Source organism: Salvelinus sp. IW2-2015, linkage group LG16, assembly GCF_002910315.2.
Source record: "Salvelinus sp. IW2-2015 linkage group LG16, ASM291031v2, whole genome shotgun sequence".
Lineage (NCBI taxonomy): Eukaryota > Metazoa > Chordata > Actinopteri > Salmoniformes > Salmonidae > Salvelinus > Salvelinus sp. IW2-2015.
The window spans coordinates 5,904,439-5,919,763 of record NC_036856.1 but is presented as its reverse complement, the minus strand read 5'-3'; the positions used below and the strand labels follow the sequence as shown (position 1 = coordinate 5,919,763).

At 43.5% G+C, this 15,325-nt stretch overlaps 1 protein-coding gene across 1 annotated transcript in view; it reads left to right on the top strand.

Moving 5' to 3' along the window:
* Positions 1-7,597, top strand: part of erich3 (glutamate-rich 3) — a 21,222-nt gene extending 13,625 nt beyond the window's left edge. The window contains exons 12-15 of the mRNA XM_024004942.2: positions 225-677; positions 2,172-2,306; positions 2,405-6,004; positions 6,125-7,597. Of these exons, the coding sequence (XP_023860710.1) occupies positions 225-677; positions 2,172-2,306; positions 2,405-5,979 (4,163 nt within the window). The 3' untranslated portion in view covers positions 5,980-6,004; positions 6,125-7,597. The remainder of the gene's footprint in view (positions 1-224; positions 678-2,171; positions 2,307-2,404; positions 6,005-6,124) is intronic.
* Positions 7,598-15,325: the final 7,728 nt, after the last annotated feature.

Here is a 15,325-nt window from a genome sequence, read left to right as displayed (position 1 = left end):
ATCCAAATATAGCCCACTTCATCCATTCATCGTAGATCTCAATCCAAATATAGCCCACTTCATCCATTCATCGTAGATCTCAATCCAAATATAGCACACTTCATCCATTCATCGTAGATCTCAATCCAAATATAGCCCACTTCATCCATTCATCGTAGATCTTAGCTCTTCAAATGATAAATGTTATATTCCTTTGTCTCCTGTTAACACTGTCTCCCTTGTAGAAGAGAGAAGGTCAAGGTCAAGGTCAGACTCCAGCTCCTCAGGAAGTGACATGGACGACAGTGAGGCTGAGGCCAAGGAGGACCAAGCAGTCAACCAGGCAGCTGACCTAGAGGAGGCTCCTCCCCAGGCTGAACAGGCAAAAGACAACCCCACCACCATAGCACTTGATCCGGACCAACCACCCACAGAGGATACCACCACAGCCACAGAGAGCAGCTCTCCTACCCCACCCCAGACCACCTCGACTGGGGAGGAAGACACAGGGACCTTGGGGTACAGCCCTGGGGACACCACAGCGAGACCCACAGAGCTTGAGGTGTCAGACACAAGTGGGCTGTCGGAGAAGGAGGGGAAAGGGGATGATGATGGGAGTGCTGAGGSTAAGGAGGAAGACAAGGAGAGTAGGGCTAAGGCGGAGGGTGAGTCTACACAGGTGGAGGCGCCTGAGAGGGGTAAGTATGTACCGTCACATCCAGACTCGCCTGAATGAGAGCTGTACCCCTCCCCTCTCTGGGGCCTTTTCCATAATCAGAGCTGTCAGTTTTTCTATATAATACATTAGTTGAGCTTTATATATTTCCATGTATACAGGCCTTTACATAAGAATCCATCGATTTAATTCTGAGTATTGTGAGATAACAGTCAGTTCGGATGGTGGAAAAGGTGATTCTGTGTGTTGCTTGGGAGAAACCATTTCCTGCTGCATTTTGGACCTGCCTGTCCTTTTCTCATTCTCCTTCACGCCTTGTAATTGTGATGATGAATAAGATGGCTGTTGGCGCTAAGTGGGAACATGCTTTTTTTGGTCTCATCTGTGTTTGTATTCAAGTGCGTGCCAGTTTTTTTGGACTTTAATTTGATAAACATTGTAATGTACAGATGTAGGGTTTTAATTTGAGCCAGTTTGCTACAGCAGGAAAATAATCCRAAAGCAACAGGAAATGTGAATTATTATGTGGATTATAATTCAAGGACCTTTTTGTAGTCAAAKATTTCAAAGTGGAAATTACGAACTTCAGGAGGCTTTTTAAACCTCAAATACWCTACAAGTTTTACATTTTCTGGATTGCAGGAAAGTTCCCCTGCAACAGCGTGATCAAATTAAGATCCTACATCTGTAGAATGCCTCTGAGGAATTTGTATTACTTCGCCGTAGTTCTTCCTCAGAATTGGTTGAACAGATTTAACATTCTTAATTAACAACTTTGTACTGTATACCTGACAAATTACGTCTGAAAATACTGAGCTGAGGTCTGTTTTGGGTTTGCTCTCCTGTGTTCTTTGTTGATGTAATGTTGGCCAACACAAAATATATTTTTTTAATTTGTTTGGGCCCATGAACTTTATCTCTGTATTGCTTTTTGCTTGTTTATTTAGCTGGTTAGCGTTTTTCGTCATGAATCTTGGTCTGGGGGCAGCTCTGTAGAGTGGTCACTAGCTGGCATAGCCACAAACTCATAAAATCTGATTTTAAACATAACCATAACTTTAACCACATTGCTAACCCTAATGCCTAAAACCCTAACCTTAAATTAAGACCAAAAAGCAAATGTTTGTTTTCATGAATTTGTACAATATAGCTGATTTTTACTTTGCAGCTGGCCTATCTAGCAGAAATTGGTCAGTTCTGCCTCCAGGGCCAGATTCATGACAATAAACGTCAACCTGCATTTATTTCATGCATGCTGAACATCTGAATGTGATATACATTATACTATTCTCCTTCAATTGGCTAATGTAAATATTAAAATGAGTCTCTCTCTGAAATGAAGTTTCATTTTACTTTGTTCTGTCTAATGTCCAATCATTGCTTTCAGTTTATTTTGTTTTAATGGCTCCTCATGATGTTCTTTTTGTATATGATTATACTGCTTGTGTTTGTTGACATGTAAAGGTCATTCATTGCATGCTTCACGTCTCTGTCTCCTTCCCACGCCAAACCCAAGCCAAGTCTGTGCAGGAGAAACTAGCAGAGGCCATTTTGAAGGAGGCTCAGAGTCACTCAGAACCAGAGCTGAGTGACACCAGCACTGAGACGGAGGAAGACCCCACTGAGAAAAACCAACATCAGGACACCATTGGTAAGAGCTCCAGTTATTTGTCCTTAACACCTGTGCAGTATATTTAGTGTGTGAGAAAATTTCATTGGTCACTCACATACCGCCTATTTTTTCCGCAGGTACGGAACCAGAGCAAGCCGGGGCTTTTACTCTGGAGCGTCAGATCAGTACAGAGGAAGTGAAGTGTGAGGAAAGTTCACTCAGTGCACAGGAAATGACCTCACAGAGTGCTGCCGAGGGAAAAGAAGTCGGGACTGAGCTGAAGAAAGAGGAGGAAGATGGTGCACCGGAGTCTGAACAGATAACTGAAGAAACCAGTGGTGTGACAGAGGAGAAAGAGGAGGATCCAAAAGCCAGTCCAGAGACGGATGATCAAGAAGAGACAGACAGCAAAGTAGAAACAAAGGGGAAAGAAGAGGGTGAAGAAACTAAGGGCAACCAGGAAGAAGATGAGGCTGTGGATCTTCAGGCAGACGAGCCAGCTAAAGCAAGAGATTCTGTAACTAGTAAAGAGCAGCAGGAAGAGAACACCACAGCAGATCCTGACATACCACCTAGTGAGTCAGAGGAGATGAAAAGCACTAAAGATGATGAGTCATCTGCACCAGAAGAACCAGCGAGCAAGACTGAGATAGAAACAGCTGTGACGGGTGAGGCAGGGACTGAGGTGGCAGAGAGTGAAACAGTAGAGATGAAAGCAGAGCCCATAGAGGATTCAGAGTCCCATAGCCATAAAGAGATGTCTATAACTGACAAAGACAGGCAGGGAGATGAGGAGGAGGACACGGTTGGAGGCACAGAGACAGAAGTCACAGCAGATAATTCCAACAGCGTGTCAGAGAAAAGTGGAGATACTACTGTCTGTGCTGAAAAGAGAGCAGGGGGAGCTGAGAAGAGTGAGGATGCACCTGGAGAAACCGAAGCCAAACTTGAGAGTGACACAGGTGAGGCTATGAAGGAAGACAGCCTAGAAAAAGAAGCTGGTCAGGATGAAGTTGYAGGAGAAACGACTACAGAGGATGAGGTAGAAAATGATTTTGCCCAAATTGAAGAAGGGAAAGTAAAGGACGGTGAAAAGACTGGAAATGATAAGAAAGAAGAAAAGGAAGAGACTGAGGAAGTAAATACTGGAGCAGCTAAGAGAGATGAAGAGAAAGTTAGTGAGGGTAAGGTAGACAGAAGTGAGAAAGATGGGGAGGATAACGCAGAAGAGGGTACACAGGGCGGAGAAAATGCAGAGGGGAATAAGGCAGAGGAGGAAGAAACAGATGACAGCAAGAAGGCAGCAGAAGTAGAAGATAAGGTGGAGTGTGAAGAGAAGAAGGCTGGACAGGCAGAAAAGGAAGACAATGATGGAGAAGAAATTGTAAAAGAAGAGGGCAAGCTAGAAAGTGGGGAAATGGTTGAAGAAAATAAAGCAGCAAATGTATCTGAGCATGAAACAGGAGAGAAAGAGGGAGAGGAAGTAGTTGAGGAAAATGTTGTGGATGCAGAGGAAGCCGGTGAACTTAAAGCAGAGGAAGGAGAAAACATGACAACAATTGAGGTCAAAGTTGAAGAGACTGAGATCAAAGACAATGTTCAAGAATCTGTATGTGATGTGGACGAGGATGATGAATCTGATAAAGAGAGTGGCTCAGCTCCAATTGTTGGCGATAGCACTGCGGCCAGAGATGAGACCCGAGTCAGCAGGAAAGAAACAGAGAAAAAGGACAGTGAGGTAGATTCTGAGAATGGAGAGACAGCTGCAGCCTCTGAAGTTCAGAGTGACACCGCAAGAGAGGAGACAGAGTCCACAAACCAAGATACCCAAGGCAAAAACAATACAGGAGAGGACAAGGTAGATGAAAAGGACATGGAGTCAGAAACAAAGACAGATGACCCAAACAAGGTGGAGACAGAGGAAGATCCTAAAGACCAGGAAGAGGCAAATGACAAATGTGAAAGTACCAAAGTAGATCAGGATGCAGACACAGAAGACAAAGAATCTAAGGCTGAGAAATCTAACAGAGATAGCCATGCTGGTTCACATGTAGGAGACCCAGAGCCAGTTAACACTGGGGCTGAATCCAAAGAAGAGGCTATGTCAGAGAATGCTGATAAGGAGACTAAGAATGTCAAGGAGATAGAGACATCTGTGGAGTCTCAAGAGCAGTCTGAACAAAATACTCAGTCAAAGGACAGAATTGTAGATGCTACACTTGAGAGTGAAGATAGGAACCCAGATACAAGCACAGATAGCTTGGATGACGGCAAAGAGAAAGTTAATGATGCTACTACAGAGGTGATTGTTGTTTCTGAAGAGACACAAGCTCAAGCTTCAGAACCCAGAGCTATGGAGTTAGAAGATATTACAGAGACTGAATCAGATCTGAAGGAAAAAGAACATAAAACGGAAGACGAATCCACAGAAGGGTCAAGCAAGCCATCTGAAGACGGAGCCAGCGTTGTGCTCAAACCTCAGTCAGAAACACCACAAAAAGAAAGCAGTGCATCAGGTAAAGAAGCTAATGTACTTGAGGAAAGTGTTAAAGCTGAGGACCATGCTGCAACTCCAGAGACTTTGGAGAAAGGAGACAATAGGGATCTTGTAACTAACTGGGTGAATGTACATCAATCCTCAAAGTTCTTCGAGACATTCATAGAGCCCCTAGATGACTTTACTTCTGACAATGTCATCAGTGAGTCTAATTCGGATGCCAGGGCTATAGCGCCAAAACACGTGACCGAACTTTCTAGACCAGAGAGACCTACTAAAACGGCAAAGACACCAGAGCCGAAACCTGACGATCATTATACCAATGCCTCAGAGAGGAGCGCAGCTGTTGGAGGCGGAGGTGACACCATTGTTGAGAGTACAGTAACAGAACTTAAAGAGGCAGCCCCATCAACAAAAGATGAAAATGAGTCAAACAGTAATAACAAGGTGGAAGTGATCCAATCAGATCGCAGGAGTACTCACTCAAGAGACGATGCAGCCAGTGAAACTGGGATAACGAAATACTCTCTTGAGGTGAAAGAAGAAACAGAAGTCACTCTCTTCACACTCTCTACTGAACTTGAACACAGCAGCAGAGAAGACACAGCTGGGCCACAGGAGGAGGGTCAGAGTTCTTCAGAGGAGCTCAAAGGAACAACAGGGATGTCTGAGGATGACAAGGACAAAGATATGACAATGCAGGGAGAAACTGATCTGACAGAAATGTCCAAAACTGACGTTGAAAGTATACAGGGCTCTAACCATTCAGCTGCCAGTGGCAGGCCTGAAAATATCATTGAGAATCCAGCAGAGACTGAAGAAACCAAAGACAATTCTGGGTTGGACGAGCAACAAACATTGGAAGAGATAAACGCCCTGACAACGTCTGAGAGTCCAGAGAATCACTCTGAATCTGGCACAACATCAAGAGAACCAGAAGACACCAAAGATACAAAGGAACCGAAAGAGCAAGAGGCTGCAGAGGTTACAGAAATAACAGAGCTAAGAGTCATTTCGAAATCTGAGAATGAGAGCCAGGAATACTCCCAAAGTGTACAGCTCCATTCCAAACAACTGGATGGAAGCAGGAGGGGAGACAAAGAAGACCTACAGCTGATTGACCAGCTGAGCACCTGCTCAGTGGAAGACTCTTCGCTGTTTGGCCACACCTCATACCCTCTGTTGACAACTGCACCGACTGACGGTAATTATTAGAAGAAAGCAACAGGCTGGCACAAGGGTAAGCTGCACAATTATTCAATTTCTATATATCGGAGATTTGTTGACATCTGAACAAGAAAGTAAGATAACACATAGGCCTATTATTTTGAATGACGTTTGCTCTATCTATATTATAAAGCACGTGAGACAATCAGATGACTGCAGGATGGCCTGGAAGGGTATTCTTCGACATCACATTCTTTCCGAAGTTGCGTTATTCTTGAGATGAACTTGCTGTAATGGTTCTCATGAGATGACACTGCAGGAACAGTCGCTCCACAATTGTGAATGCACGTTTGAGTTTACTAAGAGCTTTAATGATTTCCCCCTTTTTACCAACAAAAAAGTCTGGGTCATGAAAATGTGTGTGTTTATAAAGGTTTTGATAGTAGCATAGATGTTTACAACTATCCCTTTTTGGGGACAAACAGTGAGGCCTTGTCTGCTGGAGGTATAAAGCACAGGTGCTGTCACCAGCCCCCTGTAAACAGATACCCCTCAATTCACGCTGCACAAATACATAAATCATTCATAGTCGTTAAGCCTTGTGGAGGTCAGCTTGCCCCAAAGCACCGTAACARACTTCGCAAGGCATGGTTGTGTGATGATTGGTTTGGAGAGAAAATGAAATACTCCCGGCCACCACTGACTTAAAGCACCACAACACTTTTGCGTTGATGACAAAGACCTGATTGGATTATAGTTTGGCACTGGCGAGGAAATACAGTTGGCTCTTTATACTGGATGTATAACCTTAATTACACAGATAATGTTCATTATTTATACACAGAAAGAAGATTTATGAGATAGATTTCCATATTTTACATTGTGATAACTCTCCAGAGATTTGTTTAACTTTATCTGCAATGTGTACATGATCTGTTGTCACAAATTGTATCCCTGCATTTCCATTCAACTTTCAAAGTAATTACAATGTATTCCTTTAGAGAATTTTCTTATCCAATTTAATGGACATGCGTTGAAATAAAATTCACCCCGTTCATTTGAAAACATTGTATGTCATACATAAAACATACAATTAATGCCTACTGTACACAACTACACAAACAGTAATAATAAAGACTTGCCTAGTTAAATAAAAGGTTAAAGGTTAAACATACAAGTAATAATAATTGGAGAAATTGTGAAATGCCRTATGTAGGAAACAGTTTGTGTCAAAATATGTTGAGGCTAACACATTTAATACCTGTATCATTCTTGGTTCATTTATTTCTTCAGTTGCCATTCATTATGAATCCTGTATTTAATAAGTAAGGTGTTTATTGTCACAAACAGCGAATATGTGCAGTGTAATGTGGTGTTTTACAGGGTCAGCCATAGTAGTACYGCGCCCCTGGAGCAAATGAGGGTTAAGTGACATTGCTCAAGGGCACATCGACTGATTTTTCACCTTGTCGGCTCGGGTATTCTAACCAGCGACCTTGCKGTTACTGGCCCAACGCTATAACCACTAGGCTACCTGTCGCCTAGTTTGGCATAGTTTGGTTAGGATTCTTCTTGTTTACGTATGAATTGTTTACATATATATTATATCAATGTCAAATCATCTAGAATGAAACTCCATGTGATTTCTCTATTTTATTGAAAATAAAAGCACAAATTGACAGCATTCTGAGGCTGAAATATGGTTTTAACGGAATACTATARTATTTTCAAAACCCCCAAAATGCCTAAATATTTACAAGATATAAAAACCAACTAAAACCTATTCAGACAGTTCAACACCATGAACAGAGAGAACGGAGAAGATAGCTTTAGGAATACAGATAGCGATATAGCTTATTCTTCTTTTACCCAAATTGAACACTCAAGACTAGATAAACCAATATATCTATGTGATAAACGTATAAATAAGGCTATGGCTTTGTGTATGTTCATTACTYTGCTTCTTACCATTTCCGTCAATTGGTGGAAACGGCATATTCCTCCTCAGTTCATCCCAGAGATGGACCTTGGGAATCACGTCATCCTCGCTAAAACCAAAAATACACGAGTCGTTATAAGGTTGTAATGTACTTCCCACTCTAGAATGCCCTTCTAGCCAATCAGAAACGAGTATTGAACAATGCCATGGCTTYAAGAGTAAATAACCCCTACTACGCCACTTACTTTAAAGCTGAGRTGCACTAAAGGTGTTTGCCTTGGCGCATTTGTTATTGTTGTTTGTTTTGTTTATCGAACAGAGGCGATGTGCATCCAGTGGCGCGGTACTCTGCTGTTCTATCCTGTGTGCAATGATGTCAGAGGAAAAGAAAACCGTGGTGGTTGTGTGAAGTAGCGTCTTTGTTGTTGTAATAATCGCAAACGGACGTGGCCGTGTCACCGCAACGGATTCCAACTTTAAAGGAACTTAAAACGACAATTCTGCGCCATAGGGTTGGGGTATATTTCGTATGTGCTCCCCAATGAAAGATAAATTAGGTTGAGTTAGATGAGGCAGGTATAAACACACCTCTGATGTCTTCTGATGAATATAGCGTTACCCCCCCCCTGTGTGATGGTAACATTGTCACACTGGTATAAGATTGTCAGGCGCAGGAATACACAAAGACCGAGGGAACAGAGGGCACATATATAGCATACTAATCAGGGGAAATGGGAACCAGGTGTGTTGTAATCACACAAGACAGTCCGGGGTGATGACAATGAATCCCGTTCAGTGAAGCCTAGAAAGCCGGTGACGTAAACCTCCGGAACTGGTGAACAGAATGAGCATCAGTACCGGGTGGTCCGTGACAAACATGACACCCCAGACCTAATAACCACGCTCTCTCACTTTCACGTTGAGTAAAAACACAATTTTGAAACTTTTGATCTACTGCCAGGACATTTTCAACGGACAGACAGACACTTCAGCGGTAGAGCACAACATACACAAATCCAACTCCAGTTACTGTGACCTGGAGACCGTTGCCAGGCTCACTGCTCTCTATTCCCTTCTCTCTCCACACACACTTGCACTTGACGCACCACACCACCACACACACACACACACACACACACACACACACACACACACACACACACACACACACACCACACACACACACACACACACACACACACACCACACCACACACACACACACACACACACACACCACACACCCACAAACACAACGACACACACACAACAACACAGTGCTGGCACCAGTGGAGTCTTTAGTCCTTAGTCAGAATATCATTCATGTTTTATTGCATTTGCTTGCATTTGTTTTCCCTGACCCGTATCCGGGCAACTCCACCTCTAACCGTTGCAGTAAAGTATCTCTAGTGTTGTGCCCTGCTCAAACAATGGGTCAAGGCGAGTGCTATATCTGCAACAAAGCTCAATTCTATCATTACAGGCCCAGACATGACATTCATGGAATTCCTACTAGTACTGGACTTTACACTCAACTTGGTTATGCCTAGCAATCCAGTTTATTGTGCACTTAGAGAAAGGAAACGCAAGCCAACATGCCCAGATAGAGAAGAGATAAATGTCTTAACTCCCTACGTGAAACTTTAATTTAACCCACTCTTACTCTAACCCCCACTGCATGATTAGGAGATGATGATATCCTTGTCTGGTCCCAGATAACTTTGTGCTGTGTAGTCAACACCTACGATCATTATCAATGCCAGACAGATCTAGGATCAAAATAGTGATGCCCTACCTCAGAGTCCAGACTGCGTATGCGTGGGCGTTGAGTGCGTACTCCAGCTCGAAGCAGGAGCAGAGGGCGGCCACGTGACTCCGACCAGGACTGCKCCTCGCCAGGCAGTCAGAGGAGCACGAGGGCGACAGGGACCTGCTGCTGTTACGGGAGGCCAGTGACATCAACTGTGGATCACACACACAAAAAAGCACACACACACAAATATGACATTATATCCAACAAGTATCATATCATAAGGACAGTCAGGAAAGGAATCTGGAAACGTCTGAAATGTAAGCAGCACGCATCTATGTTTATTCCCACCTGATTTAGATTTTTACTTTAGAAAGCTTTTTGTATGTTTGTGGATAGCCAAGCAGTAACTCCATACTTCAACATTGCATAGGTATACCTCTAGTGTGGCCAGCACCTCAGAGAACTCAGGCCTATCCTGATTCAGAGGAGACAAAGCAGAATTAAATCACCTCATAATATTAAGCAACTCTCAACAGAACAAAGACACACACACACACACACACACACACACACCTGCGCTCTCTCAGTCTGTCTGTGTGGTCATTTGGATCTACCCACGCATACATCCAAGGTGAACCCTGCTTCAAAAGCAGGCTTTAGATCTCCTACTTCACTGTAAGAGAACTAACACAGACCAGAGAAGAGGTACTCAATAATACATTGCATTCACAGTGGCCATGGTCTGTGTGCTGTTTTCATTGAACAAACCCAAGAGAGTATCCAAATTGTGCTTCTTGAGAGTGTCTATTATTAAAATGCACAATATTCATCAGCCTTATCAACAATTAAAAGGCTTTAATCGATGTATATTGCTAATAATCACCTTAATCAACGTTCATTCACATGTTTCTACACTTTTAAACATGAAAGTCAAAAATGAACAACCGTGGACACCTAGAAAGGGTTGGACTACGTGTACATGGCGACCCTCAAAAAAATAGAAGCATGTTGATTCTGCCCCCAACTGGACCTTAAATTAAAGCACATGACCTTTGGCACAGTTTCGGAATGGGTAGGCTGGGACACTCAGGCCCTAACAAGAGAAGGTAACTACGGTTGAGATCGTGAGAGCAGAGCTGCTGATAACAGCACCACAGCACAACATTTCAGTCCAGAGAGACGGTTGTCTGGCAACCCAGCCCTYCAAACAGAAGAACTAGGACCCTGGAGCATCATGGGAGATAAGAGATGAATGCCGCAACCTGCCCGCAACAGGTAATGAGGGAATAATAAGCTATGCCACATCTAGTGGGTTCGTCACAGCCTGACTCTATGGGATGGCCATGCGGTTCATGAGTAGCTGTAGATTGTGTGGCTGTGTGGATTCATGCAACAACACAGCACCTGGGGAATAGAGTTCCATTAATTATAGGTTTGATGATACGTTCTAAACCCCTCTGCTAGCATCTGACCTTAGCATTGACTCTGGTGGAAACACCTCTACAGGTCTATACAAGTACAGTAAACTTAGCTCATATGAACTTAGCATACTTTACAACATGAATTTAGCATACTTAGATACTTAGAACATGAAATCAGTTGTCACATATAGTTGCAGGTATCCTAGTGGTTAGAGCATTGMGCCAGTAACCYAAAGATCGCTGGTTCAAATACCAAAGCRGACAAGGGGAAAAAMCTGCCCTTGAGCAAGGSTCTTAACCCTAATTTGCTCCAGGTGTTCTGTACTATGGCTGACCCTTTAAAACAACACAGTTCACTGCACCTATCTGGTGTATGTGACTATACAAATGTTTTTTCAGTTAATTTTAACTTAGCATAATTAGCATTCAGCTCATATGAACATAGCATACTTGAACTAAGCTCACATGAGTTCGTGTCATTTCACACTCTCTGAAAGGGGCTATATATTGTACGAGGACACTGACCTCTGGACAGTRGTTTCAGCCGCTCATTAGCATTTCAGAGATGGGTTTGGGGATCGAGTAGACAATAGGAGGCCGGATGTGGTGGTAGGCCATGTCTGCAGCTGTGATGAGGATAGGAAAAATCACATTTTTTTCAGGACCCTGAAAAATCACAAATTTTTCAGGACCCTGTCTTTCAAAGTTAATTCCTAAAAATCCAAATAACTTCACAGATCTCCATTGTAAAGGGTTTAAAACACTGTTTCCCATGCTTGTTCAKTGAACCATAAACAATTAATGAACATGCACCTGTGGAARGGTCGTTAAGACACTAACAGCTTACAGACGGTAGGCAATTAAGGTCACAGTTATGAAAACTTAGGACACTAAAGAGGCCTTTTAACTGACTCTGAAAAACACCAAAAGAAAGATGCCCAGGGTCCCTGCTCATCTGCGTGAACGTGCCTTAGGCATGCTGCAAGAAGGCATGAGGACTGCAGATGTGGCTAGGGCAATAAATGGCAATGTCCGTACTGTGAGAAGCCTAAGACAGCACTACAGGGAGACAGGACGGACAGCTGATRGTCCTCGCAGTGGCAGACCACGTGTAGCAACACCTGCACAGGATCGGTACATCRGAACATCACACCTGCGGGACAGGTACAGAATGGCAACAACTGTCCGAGTTACACCAGGAACGCACAATCCCTCCATCAGTGCTCAGACTGTCTGCAATAGGCTGAGAGAGGCTGGACTGAGGMCTTGTAGGCCTGTTGTAAGGCAGGTCCTCACCAGACATCACCGGCAACAACGTCGCCTATGGACACAAACCCACCGTCGCTGGACCAGACAGGACTGGCAAAAAGTGCTCTTCACTGACGAGTCGCGGTTTTGTCTCACCAGGGGTGATGGTCAGATTCGTGTTTATCGTCGAAGGAATGAGCGTTACACCGAAGCCTGTACTCGTGGTGGAGGGTCCGTCATGGTCTGGGGTGGTGTGTCACAGCATCATCGGACTGAGTTTGTTGTTATTGCAGGCAATCTCAATGCTGTGCGTTACAGGGAAGACATCCTCCTCCCTCATGTGGTAACCTTCCTSCAGGCTCATCCTGACATGACCCTCCAGCATGACAATGCCACCAGCCATACTGCTCGTTCTGTGCGTGATTTCCTGCAAGACAGGAATGTCAGTGTTCTGCCATGGCCAYCYAAGAGCCCGGATCTCAATCCCATTGAGCACGTCTGGGACCTGTTGGATCGGAGGGTGAGGGCTAGGGKCATTCCCCCCAGAAATGTCRGGGAACTTGCAGGTGCCTTGGTGGAAMATTGGGGTAACATCTCACAGCAAGAACTGGCAAATCTGGTGCAGTCCATGAGGAGGAGATGCACTGAAGTACTTAATGCAGCTGGTGGCCACACCAGATACTCACTTTGGATTTTGACCCCCCTTTGTTCAGGGACACATTATTCCACTTATGTTAGTCACATGTCTGTGGAACTTGTTCAGTTWATGTCTCAGTTGTTGAATCTTGTTATGTTCATACAAATACTTACACATGTTAAGTTTGCTGAAAATAAACGCAGTTGACAGTGAGAGGACGTTTCTTTTTTGCTGAGTTTACATTACATGTTTGGAACAATTCAATATTTACTCATATTGCTTCACATTCTCCCAATACCGTTTCAGATTTGTGTGTTTGTATTCATGCAGGGAATACCAGGTTTCAGGTGGGAAAAGGGAATCTCTCCAGTGAGCAGCTCCCKCAGACACAGGGCATAGCTGAACATGTCTGCATTGACAGTGTAGCGGGTACACTGAGTGAATGTCTCTGGGGCCATCCATGCCAGGTTCAATTACCAGCACAAACACTCTGGCTACCGAAGACAAATTGTTCTTCAGCGAAGGCTTCCCCCAGGGAGCATAACACACACACACACACACACACACACACACACACACACACACACAGCATCTGAGCTGAAAAGCACAGACCTAGCACTATCCCCAATGGTGACACAGCAAATCTAGACCCATTCTGCCTGAGTGCAGTTTCTTCCAGGTCCTAATTCACATGATGTAGTAATTTATAGTATGGTGAATAAGGAAGTTGGACTAACCCCGGGCTGCTTGGTCATATTGGCCACAACCTCAGGTGACAGGAACCTGGATTCTGAAGAGGGAACAAAAGGGTTCATGATCTTGATAATGATGTTAGTGATGTCAATGACTAATTAACTACAGGAAATAGCTATTTTACTGTAATCTGTCTTCATTATACTGTAAAGGTTTGTTGTAACTGCTTACCTCRGAAGTTGGCCACCACGTCATGTCCATCCTCATTGAGTAGAATGTTGTGACTAGAAATGGCAAATATCATCATAAGTAGAATAACTCACAACAGTTCATTTCATAGTCACAATTCAACCTTACTACCAATGCTACTAAATCTGACACACACCCCTCCCCCCTACACACACACAGTGACCCCCACCCTCCACATTTACTTGTTGTGGTCCCTGTGGATGATGGGCTGGCTAAGGTTGTGCAGGTACTCCATGCCCTTGGCCAAGTCAATGGCGATGATGAGCTTGGTCGATGATCCTGTCCATTGACACATCATTACACATCYTTAGAGGAGCAACAGCGACACTTAGCAACGCAGATCGATGCTCCCTGGCCCTGCCAATCAACTGATACCACTTTACACAGCAGTAGATCAATGAGCCAGCTCATAGACTGTTAGACTTCATCTAGACGCAGAGTAACACTTAGTATAGATCAATGATGGGAAAGACTGATGTAGAGACAGTACCAAGAAATGAGACTTGAAACAGTTACTATGGAGACAGACAGTATTCATTGTGGATTTATAATGCATAGCCTACCTTTATCATGATACACACGTTTCCAGCCGGGCACTGAGAATTACTTTGTTCTTCATTGCTAGCACCATTTGTGGTACAGGTATCCCTTATTTTAAGGTATACATATTAGCCACTAATGTGTAATTTATAAGTGTGTATATAAGTAGCTAATGAGGCCTTTCTTATGTCTTATTAGGCTTTAATGAAGTATTTCCTTATTCAAACATTATAAGTAATGTATTACTGGCCAATCCTTAATAAAATAATAACATASTAATATTTAACGAAGAGCCAATTACACAAACATACTCTGTAAATTGTTATATAGTTCTGTTTGGTATTGTATGTAAGAGGAAGGAAAAATGGCAGGGTCGGATTAACAAATTGTCTGGGTCCNACAATAGCACAGGCCAATGAAGCGACACACAGATTGTACAATATTAAGAGGCAATATATGTACTGTATATATACAGTACCAGTCAAAAGTTTAGACACACCTACTCATTCAAGGGTTTTTTCATTATTTGTACTATTTTCTACATTGTAGAATAGTAGTGAAGATATCAAAACTATGAAATAACACATATGGAATCATGCAGTAACTAATAAAGTAGCCACCCTTTGCCTTKATGACTTGAAGGAGTTCCCACATATGCTGAGCACTTGTTGGCTGCTTTTCCTTCACTCTACGGTCCAACTCATCCCAAACCATCTCAATTGGGTTGAGGTCGGGTGATTGTGGAGGCCAGGTCATCTGATGCAGTACTCCATCACTCTCCTTCTTGGTCAAATAGCCCTAACACAGCCTGGAGTTGTGTTGGGTCATTGTCCTGTAGAAAAACAAATGATAGTCCCACTAAGCGCAAACCAGATGGGATGGCGTATCGCTACAGAATTCTGTGGTAGCCATGCT